The sequence below is a fragment of the Typopeltis vanoorti genome, chromosome 20, assembly GCF_054136105.1.
Source record: "Typopeltis vanoorti isolate ZY-2024b chromosome 20, IOZ_Tvanoo_1.0, whole genome shotgun sequence".
NCBI lineage: Eukaryota > Metazoa > Arthropoda > Arachnida > Uropygi > Thelyphonidae > Typopeltis > Typopeltis vanoorti.
This window is the reverse complement of record NC_143568.1, coordinates 384,381-405,917: the sequence shown is the minus strand read 5'-3', so window position 1 is coordinate 405,917 and position 21,537 is coordinate 384,381. Positions and strand designations below refer to the sequence as shown.

Genomic DNA, 21,537 nt, shown 5'->3' with positions numbered 1-21,537 from the left:
AACACTTTCTTGCATTTTTATTAATGAAGTTATTTATATTAACTATTTGAGGGCACTTGCTGAAAAAAAAAATTTTTTTTCATATAAAACAAACCATTTACATCAATGTGAACTGTTCTCTACTGATTCATGAGATTCTGTGAAAGAAGTTTCACAGTTTCTCCACTACTTTATCTGTGAATCGCTCTTCTTTCCACATAGCTTTTATCTCTCCATGTAACATGGCCAAACCACCTCAGCTTTGATTCCCTAATCTTTACAGATACCACTTGCAAATCTCTGCACTCTCATTTTAGCTTTGTCTTTAACTTTTTCAATAAATATTTCAATTACAATACCATTTTTCTTTTGTGGAAGCTCTGTATGTTATGAAACATCATTCTTATCTAAGAATTTCAGTTCAGTTATATATTGTATATGTTAATGTGCTTGTTTAGCTTAGTAGAAGTGCCGTTTGGACTCTACGGTGCTTGACCGCATGAAGAAAGACTTATAAGTTCAAGTCTAGTCACCGACCAAAGGAACATTTTCCAAGCCTTTTTTCGACCGGCTCCCGAGTTAGTCGATCTCTGGCACAGGAAAGCAGGTTTTTTTCTCTCGGAAACTCGAGAAAATTGTTCGTCGAACACACGCTATTTTCAGACATTAAAATAGCGTGTTAAGGCTAGGGACTACGAGATGGCGGCACTTAGCCACCATCTCAGTGGAGATTGAACTGCCCACTCAGTCTCCAAAAGTTAGATAGGACTAAAACGGCCTCACCTACTCCCTATATGGGAACATAAAGATGTTAGTTGATTTTTTTTTTCTATATGTTACACTGCATTTAAAATTGTTATGCTTCCATTAATAATTTAATGATTTGTTTTGTTTTTTTGCAGATCTTTGTTTTGTTTTTATTGTGACCTCACCAATATTTTATTCTTTTTTAGGATATGCCTTTTACTGCTGAAGGCATCACACCAGATATTATCATCAATCCTCATGCTATCCCTTCCCGTATGACAATTGGTCACTTGATTGAATGCTTGCAAGGCAAAGTCTCAGCCAACAAAGGAGAAATTGGTGATGCCACACCATTTAATGATACCGTCAATGTACAAAAAATTTCAAATTTATTGCAAGAGTATGGATATCATCTCAGGGGCAATGAAGTAAGGATTTAAATTTTTTTTTAGTTTGATTTCAGCATAACTATATATATTTTTGAAAGCATTTGGAATGATTAAGTCATTGTATGTATATTAGATGCTAATTATAGATATTTCAAAACATTCCTAGAAGAAAAAGATTGCTAGGAAAGATCAATTGAGAGGTGGCTTGAGACTTCTAAGCATACTGGACAGAATGATAGTGTGTTTTGGGTTGCCTGGATTAAAATCTTTCTAGGATAAGAACCTTTATAAGTGCTTTTTCATCTGAAAGCAAATGTACATTTCTCATACAGAGCTGGTAGAGGTTTCCTTTCTGGAAACTCAGATTTTCACAAGGCATACTAACTAGTGCAGTTGATGTAGTACAACTGTGCAGATAGGATTAATCACCTCATGATATCAGTAATTAGGTTTCTATGAAGTTATATTATTTGATTTGTGGCATGCAGCCAAATATGTAAGATAAAGTAATTACTAATAACAGTATTCCATGAGGTCAGTAGATTCATATTGTTGCCAACTAAGTTTCACATAGTTGGCAACATGTCTATCCTATCTATCCCTCTTGTCTGTCCTAGGAACTGGTTGAGTCCCCTCCTAATGAGGGGTTACTGGAATATTAATGCAGCTGGTTCGCCACTCCTCTGCTGCATCTCCTAAGGGATAGCCCTTTTTAGGCAAACTGGTCCCCGTGTGTGCTCACGGGGACCAGTTTGCCTGCTTGTGGGCTGAAAAACCCCAGATAAACTGGTGGAAAAAACCCTGTTGTCCATGCCAAGACCGGCTAACTTGGCTATGGCTGAGGAAGATCCTTGAGCTCCTCACGTCATCAATGGGAATTGAACCTAGGACACTCCTTCCCCAGTCATATTATTGCGAAGCGATAGCCACCAGGCTAACCACGCGGATACATGTCTATCATATAGATTAAATATAATCAAGAAACTTTCCATTCTTAATAGGTCATTCACATTGCTTAAAAGATTTCTTTAGCACTAAGTATTTGGTTGACTTCATCAATCCTTTATAATAAAATTGGTTTTTATTTTTAAGCTTTGATGCATTTCTATGCTCTGTACAAAAGGTGGCACATATGCCATTTGTAACTTTTTTTTTTATATATAGTGAAACTTGTAGGGTATCCATAACTATAGAATGACACGTATTCCACAGTAAATAACTTTATTATGTAAATATTGAATAGGAATGGTCAATTCCTATTATTGTTTGCTAGTTGTACTGATGATGTCTTATGATACATTTGTAACATATAATTTAAAATGCTCCAGAAATCAACTAGATTTTTAAAATATGGTTAAAGTTTGTTGATTCTAGTGTAAATCTTAACCTTTTTAAGATTGTTTCCAATTCTTGAAAACCTTCCTGCTTTTTTTTTTTCATTCATATAAACTTTTCTGTTATTCATATTTTCAAATAGCTATCAAATTGTTCAGTTTACATTTTTAAATCATGGCTGCCTTTAGTAAACTATTTGGTGGAAGTACTCAAATTCCATTTTATTTCTAACTGAATGTTAATTTCAAGATGATTATCATAATTTTTTCTCTCTGCATAATGTTAACATTATGCAGAGAGAAAAAACTGAAGCCTTTTGGCTCTTTATTTTAGTAATTAATTTTACGCATTATTTTCACAGAACATTTTGCTTGTATATGCTGATATACTTAATTTAACTGAGACAGTGTGTAAATAAGATAAAATATCCTAAGAACTCAAGAGGGAAACTGAATGACCATTTAAAAGAATAAGTTAGATATGAAGTTAAAATTTAAAAATGTAATAAACTATTATTAAGTTAAAGATAAATATAAAAATACCTGGAGAAATAAAATTAAAACACAAAAATGATGAATAAATAATGATTATTGATATAAAGTAAGCTTGCTATTATATTATATTGTATTGTATTGACTAGTAAATAATGGAACTTCATGAACAATTCTCAGCAGTTTTTTTCTCATAACAACATATTTGAAAAACATATTCTGTTAGGAAAGGGAAAAAAGCCTTTTGCTTCCGGTAATTGTTTTACTGGTATTATTGTTAGCAGATGATAATGGAGAGAGAAATTGGATTAGGATTTGTATATATCCTCTTAGTTGGAGCAGATTGCGAGACAGACATGGCCCTTATTAGGAGGTGTGGCTGAATTTAAGACTTGAATTCCTATTTGATTCATGTACTGTTTTTAGCTCTAGGGTCCAAACATAGCCCAATAACAGATATTTTAACTTTCAACAAGTTTTCTAGCAAGAGTACCAACTTGAGAAAGAAGCACTAAGGAGGGGGAGTTAAAAATAAATACTCTTAGTAAATGCACCTAAGGTGACATGTTACCATGTCATCCTAAGTAATGTTACTAAGAATAAGAAGTACAAAATATATGTGATATTTCTAAATAAGTATATGATAATATCTTTATCTCGGAAACCGAGAAAGAAGGAAGTAGCTCAGCTACACTTGTTTCTTTGATCAAGATAAACTTCTTAATTAGGATAAGTAAAGTGATATAGACAAATCTACAAATAGAAAATTGAACACTGAGACATTTGTGTCTCTACTCTATCAGAAAATTGTAGGAAGAAGAGGAATTTCTCAAGATCTTAGTGACAGCATATGTATCCTATATACAGGGTGTTCAGGATAAATTTGACATATTTATAATTAATTATATTTTTCCGTAAGTTACATGTATTAACACACACTTCTCTTCATTTAAAAGTTTGGACCCTTCTTCATTCATATACAAGATGTCAGAAAGGATGGATAGCTGGAACCCACCTGAATCATGGAAGAGAATAACTTGTATCATGATGATTCGTGCCCGCCATCAAAATAAGGATATTACGACTGCTGCCCAATGCTCCCTGAATACAGTGAAAACAATCAGGCATGAACTAGAGACTTGCAATGGTGACTACGAGGATGTAGCAAGAAGAAAGATCCCTAGCAGACGATCTGATTGCGTTCGTACAGCAGAATTCCTCGCAAATCTGCAGGAACAGGTGTTGAAGAACCCTGGCATTGGAATTCGGGCTTTGTTCGTGGAGTTGCTAACTGTAGTCAAGCCCTGGATAACAAGGGTAGCCAATGGTAGGCCGTATGTATGGCAGCAGGATTCGGCCCCTTGCCACACCTCTGGGAAAAGTCAAAAATGGTTGTCTGAAAATTTCTACGACTTCACCAGTCCAAATGTTTGGCCTCCAAACTCCCCAGACCTTAACCCCATGGATTATTTTGTATGGGGCGCAGTTGAAAAAGACACCAATCGCACTTCCAGTAATACAAAAGCCCAGTTAATGGATAAAATTAAAACAGTTTTTGCGGCCCTTCCCAGGGAGACTGTAGCATCAGCTTGTTCGAGGTTCCGAAGCAGAATTGAAGCTGTGATCGATGCTAATGGTGGTTATTTTGAGTAAATCTTGTTGATAGTATTGTAATTAACTCTGCCTGTAATGTTTTTTTGTCAATTCATTAAATTTAATAGATACAAAGAAGATTTTCTTTTTCCTTACGAAACTGTCAAATTTATCCCGAACACCCTGTATATGTATATGTATCCTCAAGATATTTACAGGATACTGTGATAATACCACATGAAAAGTTTACATTATTGCTAATTCCTTATTCACAATTTGTTAATCTGCAATGACTCCATTATTGCCAGATATATTGTCTTTCAAGCCACTTATAACTGTATCAAGCCACTTATAACTGTATCAAGCCACTTATAACTGTATCAATCCACCTAACTCATGATCTTCCTGTGCATCTTTTTTCCATCATCCTGACATAAAAACATGTTTTACTAACCTTTAGGTTTCTATTCTATTTAACTGACTATACTCTTTGAGATTAGCTCTGCTCATATATTCTTGAATGTTAATAGTATGAGGTTCCTTCCTAATATCTTCAGTTTTAATATAATTCTCCCATTGATGTTATCTGTCACTAAGTTTTTTCAGAACCCTTTTTGTAGTCTCCTGTCTTTTTGAACAACGGTTTTACTTTTTTCTAACCCAGCTCTCAGATCCATAGGTTAAAATGGTTTAGACACTGTCTTTTATATAACTAGTTTAGTGTTTTGACTAATTTCTCTCTTATTCACTTGACACCCTACCATTCAAGCTTTATTTATTCTAGTGTTTATTTCCATATCTAATTTGCCATCGCTAAAAATTTTGCCTCAATGGCCAAAAAAATGTTGCATTTGTTCTGTAGGTTCTCTGTTTATGATGCAGCTAATGTCTTCAGTGCTACCCACCTTTCATAGGCTTTTCTTTTCATTGCTAATTTTTTATATCAGATTTAGTAGGTATTTATCTTAGTTAAGGAAAGCTGCAAAGTGGATTTATGAGTATAACATTATCTGTATGAAGTAAAGAGCTGTTATTAAAATCTCCAGTTTTGATATCAGGCATAATGCATTTCTTTTCATTTTGTGATCCATATACATGGTGTGCACCCTTGTCACACACCTGATTTTATAGCAAACAATCTCTCAGTTCTAGAGACTAATATTGCTCAGTATAATGTCCTGTTTACACAATATATATAAGTATTTTGAACAGCTTTTCTCTTGGTGCCTAGTGATGTGCTTTTTCTAGATCTACAAAATTCAGATACATATCTTTGTTATATTTCTCCAATTTCTGAACTATAAATGTGATCCTCACTTTGTGTTTGGGCTGAACTTATTCTCTCTCTGTGTTTCTTTTCTACAAATTTCTTAGCCTCTTGTCAAGCAAGCATGCATAAATCTTACCTAGGAACACTCATTAAGGAAATTCCTCTGCAATTTAATTCTCACATTGTTTTATTTTCCTTTTTTTATAGAGGTACTATGAGAGTTTTATTACAATCATTAATAATTCTACTTTCTTCTTGACCATGACTTCTTGATTATGTAGTGCAGTAACTGTTAAACTTTTACACCTACATATTTGAGCATTTCAGGTTGAATATCATTTACTCTATTAGCTTTTCCACATTTCCATTCTTTGGTGGTTTTTGCTATCTTAATTATTGATATATACTTTTGACATTGCATTTGTGTTGAATATTTTCTGCTATTGTTTTGTTACTTCTTTCATTTAGTAGTTTTTCAAAGTAATTACTCCAGAATCTAAAATATCTTCAGTTTTAATGTCATATTAGTCATGTCTAAATCCTTTTACAGTACTCTTTCTTCCATGTTTAAGCTTTTTTTTTTTTTTTCAATTACCTCCAGAATATTTTGTTACCTTCTTGATATTTATTTTCTATATTCATATAAAAGTCTTTCTATGATTTTTGTTTAGCTGCTTTTACACAGTTTTGCTCTTATATTTTTCTCTATATTTTCTCAGAGCACATGATTGCTTACTAGAAACATTTGATACTTCTTTAAGTTCTTATATCCAGCATGGGATTCTGATTTTTCTATTCTTGCAGAAAACTTTACCACATGCTTCTCTAGTTGAATCAGTGTTATCTTCATAGTCTGCTACTGAGCCTTTAGGGCTCAGTGGGTGGTAGACCCTGAAGAGACTAGTTCTTGTTTTCAAACTCGCAGTTTTTTTCTTGAATGATATTTGAGTTCACTTTCTTATACATTTTTCAGTATCATGTTCAATTTCAATATCATCCATCTCACAACAAAGTGAACAACTTTTCCTATTTCAAATCATCAACTGTTATTGGTGATAACAGTTGATGAAAGTTTCTGTATTTTTTATCTCCTCTCCTGATGCGAATTTTTTGTACATCTTTATGTTGAAACGTGGTGTTACTAAGCCAGTCCATATCTTGAATAGAAATCCAGCAGATACTTAAATTATTATTAGCTGTTTTTCCAGAACATTTCTGTCTGGTATTCATTTCCTATTCTGCTGTTAAGGTATTCAGTCAGGAACAACTTCTTTGTGTCACCTGCCTTCTATAATGACCTGAAAAAATTCCTCCACTTCCTTAATAGAACCTGCTGAGAAACCATAGGTTCCAATATGTCTCATTGTTCAATTTCCCATTTTATCCTTTGCCCACATCACTTTACATGGCATTGCTTGCCATTCAAGAAGATTATCTGGTGTTTATGTCACCACTAGATGCTAGATAATCTTGAATGCTAGAGCTACTCCTTCCTTCCTTCCCTGATCATTATTGTCTGCATATATCATCTTTTATTTTGTATTTAGAAGAATCTTATTTGTTTTTATCTTGTTTGTTTTGTTAACACCAATTATGTTGACATGATGCTCCTCTAATTCTTCCAATTCTCTTGATGTTTGTTATGCTGATGCTGCCTAGCTTGGATTCTGTTGATGCCGAGTTGGAGTTTGTTCCAGTAGCTGACTTTCACTGTTCATCCTGGTTACCCGATAAAAACAGCAGGGCCTAGTTTAACTGCTTGATGCCTCAACTGGTATGACATTTCATCTTGTTGTCCATTATTGTCTTTTGATTCAAGCCAAATACAGTTTATACAGAATATAGTTTGTTTGGCCAAATCCCATATTTGCCAGTCCATCCTTGTTTGTTCAGTATCTAGTAGATACCTGCTTAATGATGGAGCAAATCATGAGAAGGCAAAGATTGGACAATAGGACAGAAGCTTCTATAGGTTCTTTACATTCTTCTCTAGCTTTCATCCTTAAGCAGCATCCCTCCTCCACATCAAAAATACTAGTTTGATATAATTGGTATTAATACAAAAACGTGCATAATAACTGTAAAGTGTTATATTAAAGCAATAATGATCAAGGAAAGGAAGTAGCAAGTACAATTAATTATTAAACTCTCAGAGTGGGTCTCCCCCCCCCCCAAAAAAAAAGAAAGAAAAAAAAAAAGGTAAACCTGTATTGTCTGAGTTGGATGGGTGGACTAAGTATTTAAAGTTTTTTTTTTTTTTTGATGGGGGGGGGGTGTTTTAGTTTAATTTTACATAGTCCAGACCTTGCTATAGAGACTAAAGATGGAACTTTTTAAACCAGTGGTTTTACACTAATGAAACTACTGTCAATTTAAATTCATCTATTATGTAAAGACTATCACAAACATTCATGCCCACAGCAGGATACAAACCTACCTGTTTGTCAGAGAGTGGATACATTAACCACTCAACAAACAAAGCTGGCAAATATCAAACTTGTTTGGAGAATGAGCTTTCTGTGCCTTTGATCTCACAGAAAGATTTAATGGGCATGTAAAGGAAATTTTTTCCTTTAAAAGAAGAAAGTAACAACAAATAGAAAAAAAAAATTATCATTAGAGAGGACTGACATAAAAAAGAAAAGAAAGAAAGGGAAAGCTGATTCTTTTTGGAGACTTAAATGGCAAAGTAGGAAATTCAGACATATATAATGTTTAGGGAAAGTCTGTTAAATGAAATAAATTATATTTTTATATCAATTCCAAAACAGGTGAGATACACTGAAATGCTAAAACAAGTTATATTGCTAAGTATATAATATGTTCAAACAATACTGATCAAGAAAAGAAAGGAGTAACTATGGTATTTAAACAAGAAGATGAACTGCTTCAATAGCAGGCAGTTTTAGCATTGGTCAAATTTGAAAATGAGAAATTGGAAAATGAATCTTACTTATACCTGTGGTCCCATAGAAGCTTCTATTAAGGAAGAAGTGGGGGGGGTTGAGTCATTATATAAGGTATCTGACATAAAAAGAGGAAAAACTTTAGATTCTAGGAGATCTAAACAGTAGAATAGGAAATGAACACCGGACATATAAAAATATTTAGAGAAATTGGTGAAAAAAAATGAAAATTGGAAAAAAGAGCAAAGCTAATAATAATGGTAATTAACTTTCAGGACATGAAATAGTAATAATTAAACCATGTTCCAACATAAAAATATGCATGGAAGAAGACACAAGAAATAAATTTTATTGACTATGCTGGTATTGATATTGATATCTTGAGGCTGATTCAGGATGTAAGAGTATACAGGAGATTTGAAATAGGGAGCAAACATTTAGTTTTGAATAAGATAAAGTGAATATTGTATTGAAAAGAAAACTGTTTTAAATAGAGGAAGTTATGCAGCTTTCAGAATTGAACTGTTAATTCAAATGTACAAATATTATTTGAGAAAAAGGTGAAAGTTTCAAAACAAGAACCAAACTTGGAAATTCCATGGCATGGCACACTGAAGAAAATGTTGATCATTCAGCTGGGGGGGGGGGGGGGTAGCATTTGGTGAAGTTGTATGCAGGATAGAAAAATCTGAATTCCATGGTGGACCGGACTCCTGAAGTTAGAAATTACTGAAGTCACCAAATTGAAAGCTCTTGTCAGTTAAGTCTGCAGGTGCCCTGAGATGATATGGATAGATGCAAGAAAGCCAAGCCATGTGTAAGTGTAGTGAAACAAGTCAGAATTTGGTAAGAATATAGAAGATAAATATCATGAAGGTAACAAAATGTTGTGCAGGGTGTTGTAAAAGCAAAGAAATGGAGAAAAGAATAGCGTAAGAGGAATAAGAGATGATCAAGTGACAAAAACTGAAGATAAACATGGTTTAGATGTCTGGAGTAATTACTCTGAAAGATTGCTGAATGAGAAGTGGTAATAGAACAGTGGTAGAAAATATTCAAGAGCAATGCAATCAGGAGTACCTATAAATAAGGTTGAAAAAACCCCATCAGAAACCTGAGCTAGAAAGGTAGCAAAGATATATTCAACAGAAATTCCTCAGATATTGAAATATAAAAGTTTTACATATTGGCTGCACTGCTTAATTCAGAACGCATGGTCAGAGGTCAAATTCCAGATAAAGGGTAGAGTTGACCCATCTATCACAAAATGAAATATATCTGAATGTGAGCATTACAGAGGAATTTTTCTACTGAATTTCCAGGTAAGATGTATGCAAGTATACTTGAAAAGGGGCAAAGAAAAATAGTGGAATTGAAATTTGGAAGAACAAGCTAGGTTCAGAATAAATAAGAGTTATCAGGAGCAGATTTTTTCCTTTAGTCAAATAGTTGAAAAATCTTGGGAATATAAAGTTGCCAAGAGAAAAGTTGCACACAAAAAATTATGATTACTTGGAGTTAATGAGACATTACACAAAGGAAGTACATGAAGATAGTTTGATGTAAAATTAGGTGTAAGACAAGAATGCATGCTACCTCCACTGTTATTCATCTTTGTGGATCACATTATGAAGGAAATTGTGTTAAATTTGATATCATAATTGGAAATATTCAGCTGAGCATTCAGGACAATTACACTCTTAAATAAATCTTGTACAACTCTTCAGGATTCTTTAACTAAATTAAATGAGATTGAATAGAAAAACTAATTGAGCAGGAACATGAAAAACATTTCGGTTACTTAGACACAATTTTTAGAGAAGCTAACACATTAAATTTGGAAATAGATAATGAATGAATGAATGAACAAAACTGGCATGTTGAGTAAATGTATATGGGATAGGAGGTAAATTAGCCAAAACTTTAATGGTATATAAGGCAGTGTTCACATCAATATTAAATTATGGATCTGAGAGTTAGGTTGGACATAAAACCATTGATGAAAGACTGGAGACCAGCAACAGGTATGCGAGTGAGAAAAGGTTAAGTGAATAAACAGGTGGTATCATGGGCCGAATCATATTAAAAAGAAGATATTAGGAATTTGACATTATTAGCATTCAAAAAATTTATGAGTAGAAGTTAATTCTAAAATTTCAACAGAATGTGAGAGAAAAGGTTAACAAAACGAGTGTTTGATGCTTGGATAGCTTAAAAAAAAAAAAGAAGAAAGATCTAGATGGATTGATGTAGCTAATTGTGCCTTAAGATATATGTCTTTTTTACATGTGGAGAACATAAAATATGAAAAGACTCATTGACTATGTTATTGTTAATAGTAGTAGTATTTCCATGATGTTTTATGATACTAGAGTATACAGGGGATTTGGAATGAAGTGATCACCATTTCATTTTAAGAGGATATAAATGAATTTCATATTGAAAAGTACATTTTGGAAAATTATGGAGACAATTACTGTGTTTGAGTAAAACTTTGTAAGCCTCACTGTGTAAGCCTCAAAGAAAACATATTGAAAAGAAGAGCTTTTCAGAAGTAAATCAAATGCACAAATATTATTAAAAAAAAAAGTTTGAAATTAAGAAAATCAAACTTTGGAGAATCACTGGACTCTGACAAAAGCATTGATTCAGCCAGAGAGGCATGTGGTTTTTTGCAAGGATAGAAAATCATGGCATGTACTGAGGAATTTAAAGAGGCAGTCATAGAGAAGAAGAAAGCATATTGAAAGTATCTCTCAAGTAAATCAGTATGTGCTCTGAGCGTTGCTAAGCAAAAGTCATGGGAAGACTGCTAAGAATATAGAAGGTGGCAGTGTGCTGTTGAAAGAAGCCTAGAAATGGAGGAAAGAATACTGTAAAAGAAGTTAGACATGATAAATATGACATGAAACTGAAGAATTTCAGATGTCTAAAGTAATTGCTTAAAAGATTGCTAAATGAAATAAGTAGCAATAGGATCAGTAGCAGAATAAGAAAAGTTGGTATGGATGGAAAATCAAGTGAATAAATTTATATGAAATAAAAAAGAAATTAATCAAAACATAAGGACGTGTTCAAACCAGTTTGTTCAAAAGCAGTTTAGTAGCTGTGTTTATTGGTTTTCAGCTCTTTGGGCTCAGTTTTTAGTGACAAGAACAGATTAAAAATGCAAATAGACAAGAATAAGCCAAGATATTATGATAGTGGGGCTTCAAACAAATAAATTTATATGGAGAGAGAGAGAGAGAAATTAGTCATATCACTAAACTGTTTGTACATAAGGCAGTTCGAATCAAATTTAACTTATGGATGTGAGAACTCGGTCTGAAATAAAACAGTTGATCAAAGATTACAGACCACAAATAGGTGTATGAACTGATGGTATCAATGGGGGATCATATCAAAAATGAAGATATTAGAATAGAATCTGGCATTGCTAGATTTAAGAAAATGTGTGAGCAGAGCTAGGCTAAGGTGATATGACCACTGAAATAGAATAATGGGAGAGGAAACATTTACACAGTCATTTGATGCCAGGATGTGGTTTTCCCCCTCGCATCAATGATTGTGTGGCATCAGTGAAAAAAATCCAGAGGAAACCCATAGATTTGGGTGGATTCGTGTAAGTAGAAGTATGTTGTAAGACTGAAATATAAGATCTAAGCAGATTAATTTGGAAGAAAATCATTGACCGGAAGTTAGTAATAATGTAAACATTTCATCAATACTATCATAGGATCCTATACATTTCTTGAAGGTACATAGCAGGAAGATGATGATATTGATCCTACCGAAGGTTGGAAAACCTTATAGCATATTACTCTAATAGAAAGGGGGATGGTAAATCCCTTTATGTTTTTATAGCCGGGTACGAAACTCGGATCGAAATCCATAGAGTTTCATGCCGAAAAAATTATCGGCGAGCCCAAGTGTAAATGATCACTTGGGTAGTACAACACCAGGGCAACTCCATGCAAAGGTGGAACAAACTCCGTCATGAAACACTATGGATTTCGATCTGAGTTTCATACCCGGCTATAAAAACATAAATGGATTTACCATCCCCCTTTCTATTATCATTATCGCCGGTAAAATAGCCTTTCGGCTTATTAAATTAGCATATTACTCTGTATGTGAATGGAATATGAAATAAATAAAAGAATTTCTGTTTCATAGGAATGATATAAGTTTTATATAACTTAAAGTTATACAGTGTCTATTTCATTTTTATTGTACTTTCAAATAATTAATGTCTCCAGATAATTACTGCTCCATTAATAATATAGCGGTAATTGTTAGAATCACCTCTAGAATTTGTGATACATCAAAAGTAGTATTTGTTTAACTTTCATTTAAAATTTAACCAGCATTAAAGATGCATGAAATTTTTCAGGTTATGTTTAATGGACATACTGGCCGCAAAGTTAATGCTCAGATCTTTTTGGGACCAACTTATTATCAGAGGTTAAAGCATATGGTGGATGATAAAATACATTCTAGGGCACGAGGTCCAGTTCAGATTCTTGTGCGACAGCCAATGGAAGGTAGAGCTCGGTAAGTATTCATTAATTGATAAGGATGGAGATCGCAACTTCTGGAATGCAAAAAATATGTAGATGACTTTTTGGATGCCTGTTATGTTCATATAAGTTGGTTGTACATCCAAGAGATACATTCATTATTAGTATGTGCTGAAATGTGATAAAACTTAAAAAACACTGCAAATATAATACATGATGATTTATTTATTTTCAGTTACAATCGAGAAATTATTGAACAAAGAAAAACAACAAAACCAATACCTATACTGACATTGGAGTTCACTGTATCTCTCAGATACAATTTATTATCAAATATCACTTTCACATTCAACTATCATTCTCCTCATCGGACTTGAGTAACATTCGCTGAATCTCTTCAACATCTGATGGATTATCCAATCGATATATTTTTCCAACCATTTTCAACGGTAAATAAAAAAAAAAAAACAACTAAACCAATACTATACTGACATCGGAGTTCATGGTATTTACTATTAAATATCACACACCTTTACATAACACGTGTTAAACACATACTGATCACATAAACAGTGTGGAATATCACTCGTAATATATGCATGTGCAGCAAGTCATGACCTCCAAGCTATACACTGGATATGTGTAAGAATATTTATATTAAACAATTTGTTTGTATCTGTCGGATTGGCCACGACCTCTGCAGGGTTAAGAGAATGCTGCAGGGGGCCATCATACTGTGCATAAATATATAGCTGGTTCTGACTGTATCTTTTTCTCGGTGTAGAATCACTAATTCTATAGAATTCTATATGGTATATATTTTAATTAACCAAAAATCTCAGAATGAGTACTCTTTGTCAAGTAGGCTAAAATAAATTTCTCTTAGTTTATATTGGCATTCATATTACAATATCACCATTATGTGGACAGTCATATTGTTTTGATTATGATAGTTTTTTTTTAATGTCGACCCCAAACATGAAAGTTATGAACTATCACAACAATATCGTGTGTGAGAAGGTGATTAGAGAGAAGAAAGGGATCTGTTGATATGTTTCTTGAAGAGTTGGAGGTTTTATTCATAAAATAAATCAAGCTATTAAATAAATCTATTTTCATAATGATTGAGTGTTTTGAGAAATAATTAGGTATAATAATAATAATGATATAATAAAAAGAAAAGTGTTATGTTGCTTGTTTATTTTACATTGTTTTTAATGTTTTACTTAATGACACAATATAATAAGATCTTTATTATTATGTAAAAATAAGTATAAATATACATTGTTTTTTAAAATATATGAATAAATAAAATAAGCTATATACTTATTATACTTAATTATTTTTAGAGAACTCAGTCATTATGAACAAGTAACATTTATAATCTACTTATAACTAGAATAATATTTTGTTAATCACGAAACATACTTGTTAAACATCACCACTTCTTGCTCATTAAAAAACAAATCAAATGAAACACACCAAGAAACCCCATATGAAAGAAGAAGCATACAAAAGGATTTCTGGAAAAAGTGAGCGAAAATTGTTATGACAGTACTGAATTAAGAAGGGCTACAATGGCAAACAATGTGGACTGAGTGTGAGGGAAGAATGGCTTTACATAAAAAGAATGGCCTACACTTAAATGCGTTTAGTATATTGTGGGAGTCTGTAGAAATTAATATCTGTTAGTATGAGACCTAATATAGAGTCAGGGAAACTAGATCATGATGGGAGGAATAGTGACAGTCATATGCATATGAATAACTAAGTTATGCATCTGTGTTAATGATGCATAATTGTGGAGGTGATTATGATGAAGAGATAATTGCACTTGTCTGGTTTGGACATGCAAGGATGTCTGTTTAAGGGAGATGTTAGATGTGAATAGAGATCTGCAAGTTGTGCAGTGGAGTCATACAGACTACAGAGATCAGTATACAAAAAAGCCTAGAGCTAATTTGTATCTGTATACAAGTGTCATGAGTATCAGGAACAAAGAGGTAGAGTTTGTGGCCTCAGTGAATATGTTGTGGTCTCAGATTGTAAACATTAATGAGACCTGGTTATTAGAAGCAGGTACACTAACTGGAAGATTATTGTACCTGCTTGTTTATTTTGATTATTCTACCAAACTGTATTTTTAGGAAGGATAGACAAGATAGGAGAGGAAGAGATGTGCTGCTAATGCTATTGGACAACTTGAGTCCAATTAGTCTAGAAAGCTGTGATTAGTATTAGTAACAGTTTTCCATTCAGCAGTGAGTTTGAATCTATTTGGTGTGAGATGAGGATCAGCTACATGGTGGGGTGTTGTCACAAATCTAGCGGATCATGCTGGTGAGGAATGTAATGTGTGCTAAATGAGTAATCATCATGGGTGACTAATTATCTGGACATTGATAATTAGTCAATGTTCAGATAATTTATTGATTCAATAAATTCTCTCAATAAAACTGACTCAATAAATTCAGATAAAACTGATTTTATTGAGCTTTTGCAAGAACTTCCTTAACTAGCATGTGACTGAAGGAACTTGAGGTCAAAGAATGTTAGACTTGATTATAGTTTCATTTAAATATGTAACAGTGTTCATGCTGTTTCGACCTAGGAAGTGGTTAAATATATGAATGTTACAATCAGAAGATATTACATGCTGAAATACAAAGCTGGAAATTATTACCAATTGAGGACTATACTGAGTTCAGCTCTGCAGTATCATGTGCTAAATGGGATGAATATTGTCAGTGCATGGGAAGCATTAAAAAAATTATGTAAAAGATGCAATATTGGAATATGTCCTAATGTCCTACAGTGAAGAATAAATAGGTTGGAGTGAAATGGATAACATTCTTATTAAGCAGGAGATTCTGAAAAAAAATATGATTTTCATTGTCATAAGGATAATGTCAGTTATGAAAATTATAAGCTAGAAGAATTTATTTATTTATTCTTATGAAATTCAAAACAGCTACAGGTCAATGTCCAGTCTGGAAAACCAATCCAGAGCCTCATTCGTCAACTTGTGGATGCCCTGTAGGCCACCACCATCATGAAATTTTTGCCTTGGGCAGTCGTTCACAATATGGGTAATCATCTGGGCCATGGGAGAAAAATCACAATAAGGATGGTCTAACAGCCTCCATTTATGTAGTAGGTAGCCACATCTACCCTGGTTAGTTCTGATCCTGTTGATAGATGACCAAATCTTTCTAGGAAGAGCAAAACCAGGCTGCAGAGCACAGGGATCTTCTACCAGGAAGCTTTTTGTTGGAAGATTGTTGGACCAGTATTCTGTCCGCATGTCAGGTGTTGATGAAAGGGCAGCTGAAGAGAATTTGTCCGTGGACTAGAAAGACTTTCTAGATTTTAGGCAAAGACTAGGTGGATTTATGAGAGTCTGGTGCAAGGGCAGGAGTGGGTTGTTCATCACTTTATTAAATTCTTTAATCGAGGCTTGTCTTCTCCTTATGTTTGGTGGAGCAGTGTTAGAATGAGACAGGCAGCCAGGAGAGAGGAGTGCTTCTTACTGTCTCACTAATAATTGTGCGCATAGAGTTTAGCTGGGTGTCTATAATGTTAGCGTGTGCACTTCTTTCCCAGACAGGAGCACAGTATTCTGCTGCAGAGAATGCAAGGGCTAGTGTATTCTCTGCAGCAGAATGATACCAGTGAATCACAAGTAACATGAAGCTAATGTCTCAAACAAGGCTTCGAAAGGGACCAAGCCTCCTGGACCACTTTCAGCTAGAAGAATTAAATATATTGCACAGAAAGCTAAGTCTGAGTATGAAAAGAAACTGGCATTCCAAGTAAAAGAAAAAATGAATGTGAAAGAATAACTCTACTTAATGTAGATAGTATGTGAGTGGCAGAAGAGATTGTTCAACTAATGAGCACCTGCTTTGTTTTGCAGAATGGATAGGATGTCCCTGTATTGAGATTGGCTAACTGACTTTTAGTTGAAACATCCATAATGTTTTATCCTAGTTAGGACTGGATTTAAACCAAGTCTTTCCAACCAAAGGGTGTTGTCATCACTATTAACATCACAATAAGTTCTGCACACATGAGTGGCCAGTGGGATGTTGTAATAGTGTTTGCCTTCATGTCATTTGTAGACCTGACTGAGAAAATATGTATATTTGTTTTCTGTTTTTTTGTGTTCTTGTTCTGTAAAATGAGATTTCAAAATGGAGGAGGAATTTGATTTGGGTCAGATATTGTAACTGTTTAGTACTGTTTCACATGACAAGATTATGGCACATGTTTGTTAAAATTAAATTACTTCCTTACTTGTTCACAGTGTGAATGTTCAGCTGAATTGGCTAGGCCAATTCAACTGAACATATATTTCATAACTCCTCTCACTCCTATTCTCATGATGTTCTTTCCACATCATCTTCTTCTTGTAGACTTTTGTTTAATAAGGTTGCACATCCATTTCACTCCCAACCTATTTATTCTTCGTATACTAGGGATACATACAGATACCACCTCATTGAAACATTTTTTCAAAGATTCCCATGCATTGTTGACATTTTTCCCATTCAGTAACTGATACCATGGGACCAAAGATAGTGTTCTCTTAAGTTAATCATAATTTCCAGCTTTGTAGTTCAACATGTAAACTGTTCTAATCAGAGCATCAATACAATTAGATACTTCCCAAGAAAGCACAGCATGATCACTGTCACCAGCTGTTGGTAAAATGGCCATATTCTTAACAGAGATCCCTTCTGAATTATGTGAACAAGGAAATGATTGTACACAGTAATAAAAAGGTGATTTGTGGTTACATCATTTTCCAGCAAAACACTTCATAATCACAATTAAATTTAGATATGTTTTTGAAATGGCTATAAATTTCAGTAGTGATCCTGAATGCTATTATAAGTTTCATCAGACTAAGGAAGAATGTTTTTATTCCCATCATTAGTTTACCACTAACAGTGGTCCAATTATAACTAAAAAAAATTACATAAATATACAAGACAAGCTGCGTCATATTTCAAATCGTAAGCTAGAGAGACAATGATTTAATCACATGCTACTCACTGGCATGACCTCTAGTGAAAAAAAAAAAAAAATATCAAATCAAGCTAGATTTAATTTATGATTACATGAATAAACATTCTTGCTTACAGATGGTTTTCCTTCCAGTAACAGTGATGTCCTATTTCTATTATTACATTTGTTATTTTTGATTAAAAAATTATAAATTACAACATGAATAAACATTCTTTCTTATAGATTTTTTCTTTAACAGTGATGTCCTATTTTTTATTATTAAAGTTATTTTAGATTTAGGATCCGATCCTGGATTTTCTACAGTCCTGTTTATAGTTCTTAATAGAGGAAGGATTCGTGAATCCTTCTTCTATTAAGTATATGTATGGGATTTAAAAATCCCATACATAATCTCATATATATGGGATTTTTAGACCATCATTATTGTTTAGATTGGGGTGGTTGATAACAATCTCATTTGCTTTCATATGATATGATAACTAAGGATGTTCGTATTCATTGACCTCTTAATTTATGAGAGGGTTGTGCTCCAGAATGTCTTGTGCAATTTAAATTAAAGAGCAATGTAAATAATCACCAAAAAAAAAAAAAATGCTTTAATAGGCCTATGGGGGTAATTCTTGTGTCCTAGTAGCTAGGTTACCTTTTCCTGTACACACCATTCATTCTCTCTCTGGTTGGAAGAATGGGTACTCTTTAAGAGATAAGTAACCATAAAGATTCATTCATCTTTATTTTTTTTTTTTGTGCAGTAACAAAAAGCATGTTCACTTTAATTAACATATACAGTATGGAGTCATTCAGCCACATAACATTTTTTCCATGTGTTTGATCAATCTTGACCGAGCATATTGTGCAGTTAATTGCACACTACTCTTAACACTTTCTTTATTTTTATCACCACTATTTTGAATAGTATCTAATGTACTGTCACTCAGAGCATGCTTAATGCATGCCATGCTCTCACCTCATTCATAGCATTTAAGCACTTCCAATTTCAGTTCAAACGAAATAATTTTCTTGAACAATTATCATAACTTCTGCTAGAGCTACGAGGACACTTACTGGTCATGAGGGTAATAAGCACACACACAAAAAAAGCATTTCCAGTAGATGACCAATTGATAAGCTTCAGCAAAACAAAATGAGAAAATGACATTCTATCACACTGGCCTTTAGTTGCTATATCTTATGTTATGCATCAGTAATTATGAAGGCCAGAAGGTGACATTTTTGTTCTTATCTGAGGGATGCATATGAAAGTAATATATTCAGAATACAATGATTAATCAATTTAATAAAAATTACAAAAAAAGGGGGGGTATCACAGAATACCCCAATCAGAATACTCTATGGATTTCTTTCATTTTTAATTAAACTAGTTGCAGTGTAATAGGTTACTGTAAAGTAAATAAACGTTTCTTGTATATTATGTTGATTATGATTGATCAGTATAGTGTTTTAATGACTGATTTTATGATTGCTGTACTCATTCAACTTTCTGTTATAGTGATGGTGGTCTTCGTTTTGGGGAAATGGAGCGTGACTGTCAAATTGCTCATGGGGCTGCACAGTTCTTACGAGAACGATTGTTTGAAGTTTCTGATCCATATCGAGTTCATGTGTGCAATTTATGTGGTATTATTGCCATTGCCAATTTAAGAAATAATACATTTGAATGCAAGGGTTGCAGAAACAAGACCCAGGTAAGTTATGATTATTTTCTAGCATAAAGTTTTTAAATATTATTAAATAAAAACTGTCACATGAGCATTGTTAAAAATTAAGTAATTATGATTCCCATCATAATTACTTCAATTTTTAGCTTATTATTAAGAGATGATATAGCACAGGTTGCACTTGATTTATATGGAGTTTGTTCATTTACTGATATTTTGAATAGCCACTTGTTAAAATGGAAACTAACTGACTGAGGTTGCACGAAGAAATGAATAGAGCATTTGGAAACATAACAGTGACAAGATCATGTGTGATACATAGTTTATTGTATATGACTGTCCATAATAAGCTAAATAGCAAGAAAAGAGAATTTGTAATTATATGGATGAGATTAGTTCTGCTTTATTTATCTTTGATAAGAATAAAAACGCTTAAGATCAAATAAAACATGCACTGTAGATTTACTGTCATGATTCTAGATATATGCCAGAATTACTAAAATATTCTAGCTATATGTTGAGGAGAATCTCAAATTCTAGATTATTCTGTTACTAATAGAAAAAAAAGGAGACATTTTGAAAATAAATTTTCAAAATAAAAAGTTAGTTCTATCTGAATGTATTGTTGCAGCCTCTGGTTTTTTGGCATTTTGCCCATTATGCATGATCTCTTCATTTCTCAATTTTCTTAGCAGCCCTACAAGGGAGACCCTATTTATGCCTTAGAATTGTTAATCTTTCCATGTGTCCAGAGGTGAGTGTTAGTGGCTGAGAGATATTCTTTGGATCAAAAGCGACAGATATATATTGATAATAATTAAAATTCACTGTTACTTTCTTCACACTTTTCTGGAGAATTGGGACTGGCTTATTCCACCGTTATTGGGTAGATGCTGGGTGAACATGATATAGCACAGGTGTTAATTTTGGACCACCGTGGGTATGAGAATACCATTAGGACCTGAAGACTGGTATCCTTATTATACAGGATTCTTATGGTGTGTTTCTGGTGAGAGACCAGAAAAGGTGTGCAGTGAGCTGCTCTTGGCATACTGAAAGTGTTTTGCCTTAGTCATCTTTTGTACTTAACCCTTTCACACTTCATGCACAAACTTCCCTCCAACTGAGCCAGCAATTATGCAGAAGTTGCCCTTTTTTCTTTCTCTCTCTCATGCATGGAAAAGATAATGGAATGAAAGCATTACAGATGATACCATATCATTGTCTTTTCCATGCATAACAGAGGTAGAAGCATAAAAGGATAGAAGTTATATCACTGCTGTTTGAGCAGGAGGTAAATTTTCTGCATTTAGCTTTTCATAGTTTAGTCATGCAATTTTGATTTGCATGATGCCCCTTTAAGTGGAATAGCGTTTTCAAGTCTATGATGATGACATGCTTTTCATAAAGTATGAAAAAAGAAATGTACCTTTTTCTTTTATATATTTTTTTTAACCAGAATATATTATTGCGTAAGATAAATTGTTCCTGGAATTGTGCAATATAAAATTATTGCAGCAGTAGTACAAGATCATAAGCTAACATAATTGTATCTCATTTTCTTTTATATTGTTTTTTTTTTCACTAAATATTTGAT

At 33.4% G+C, this 21,537-nt stretch overlaps 1 protein-coding gene across 1 annotated transcript in view; it reads left to right on the top strand.

The window, feature by feature from the left end:
- Polr2B (RNA polymerase II subunit RpII140) overlaps positions 1-21,537 on the top strand; it is a 203,190-nt gene that overhangs the window by 180,080 nt on the left and 1,573 nt on the right. Inside the window, exons 19-21 of the mRNA XM_090409695.1 lie at positions 933-1,154; positions 13,104-13,264; positions 19,772-19,967. Of these exons, the coding sequence (XP_090265821.1) occupies positions 933-1,154; positions 13,104-13,264; positions 19,772-19,967 (579 nt within the window). The remainder of the gene's footprint in view (positions 1-932; positions 1,155-13,103; positions 13,265-19,771; positions 19,968-21,537) is intronic.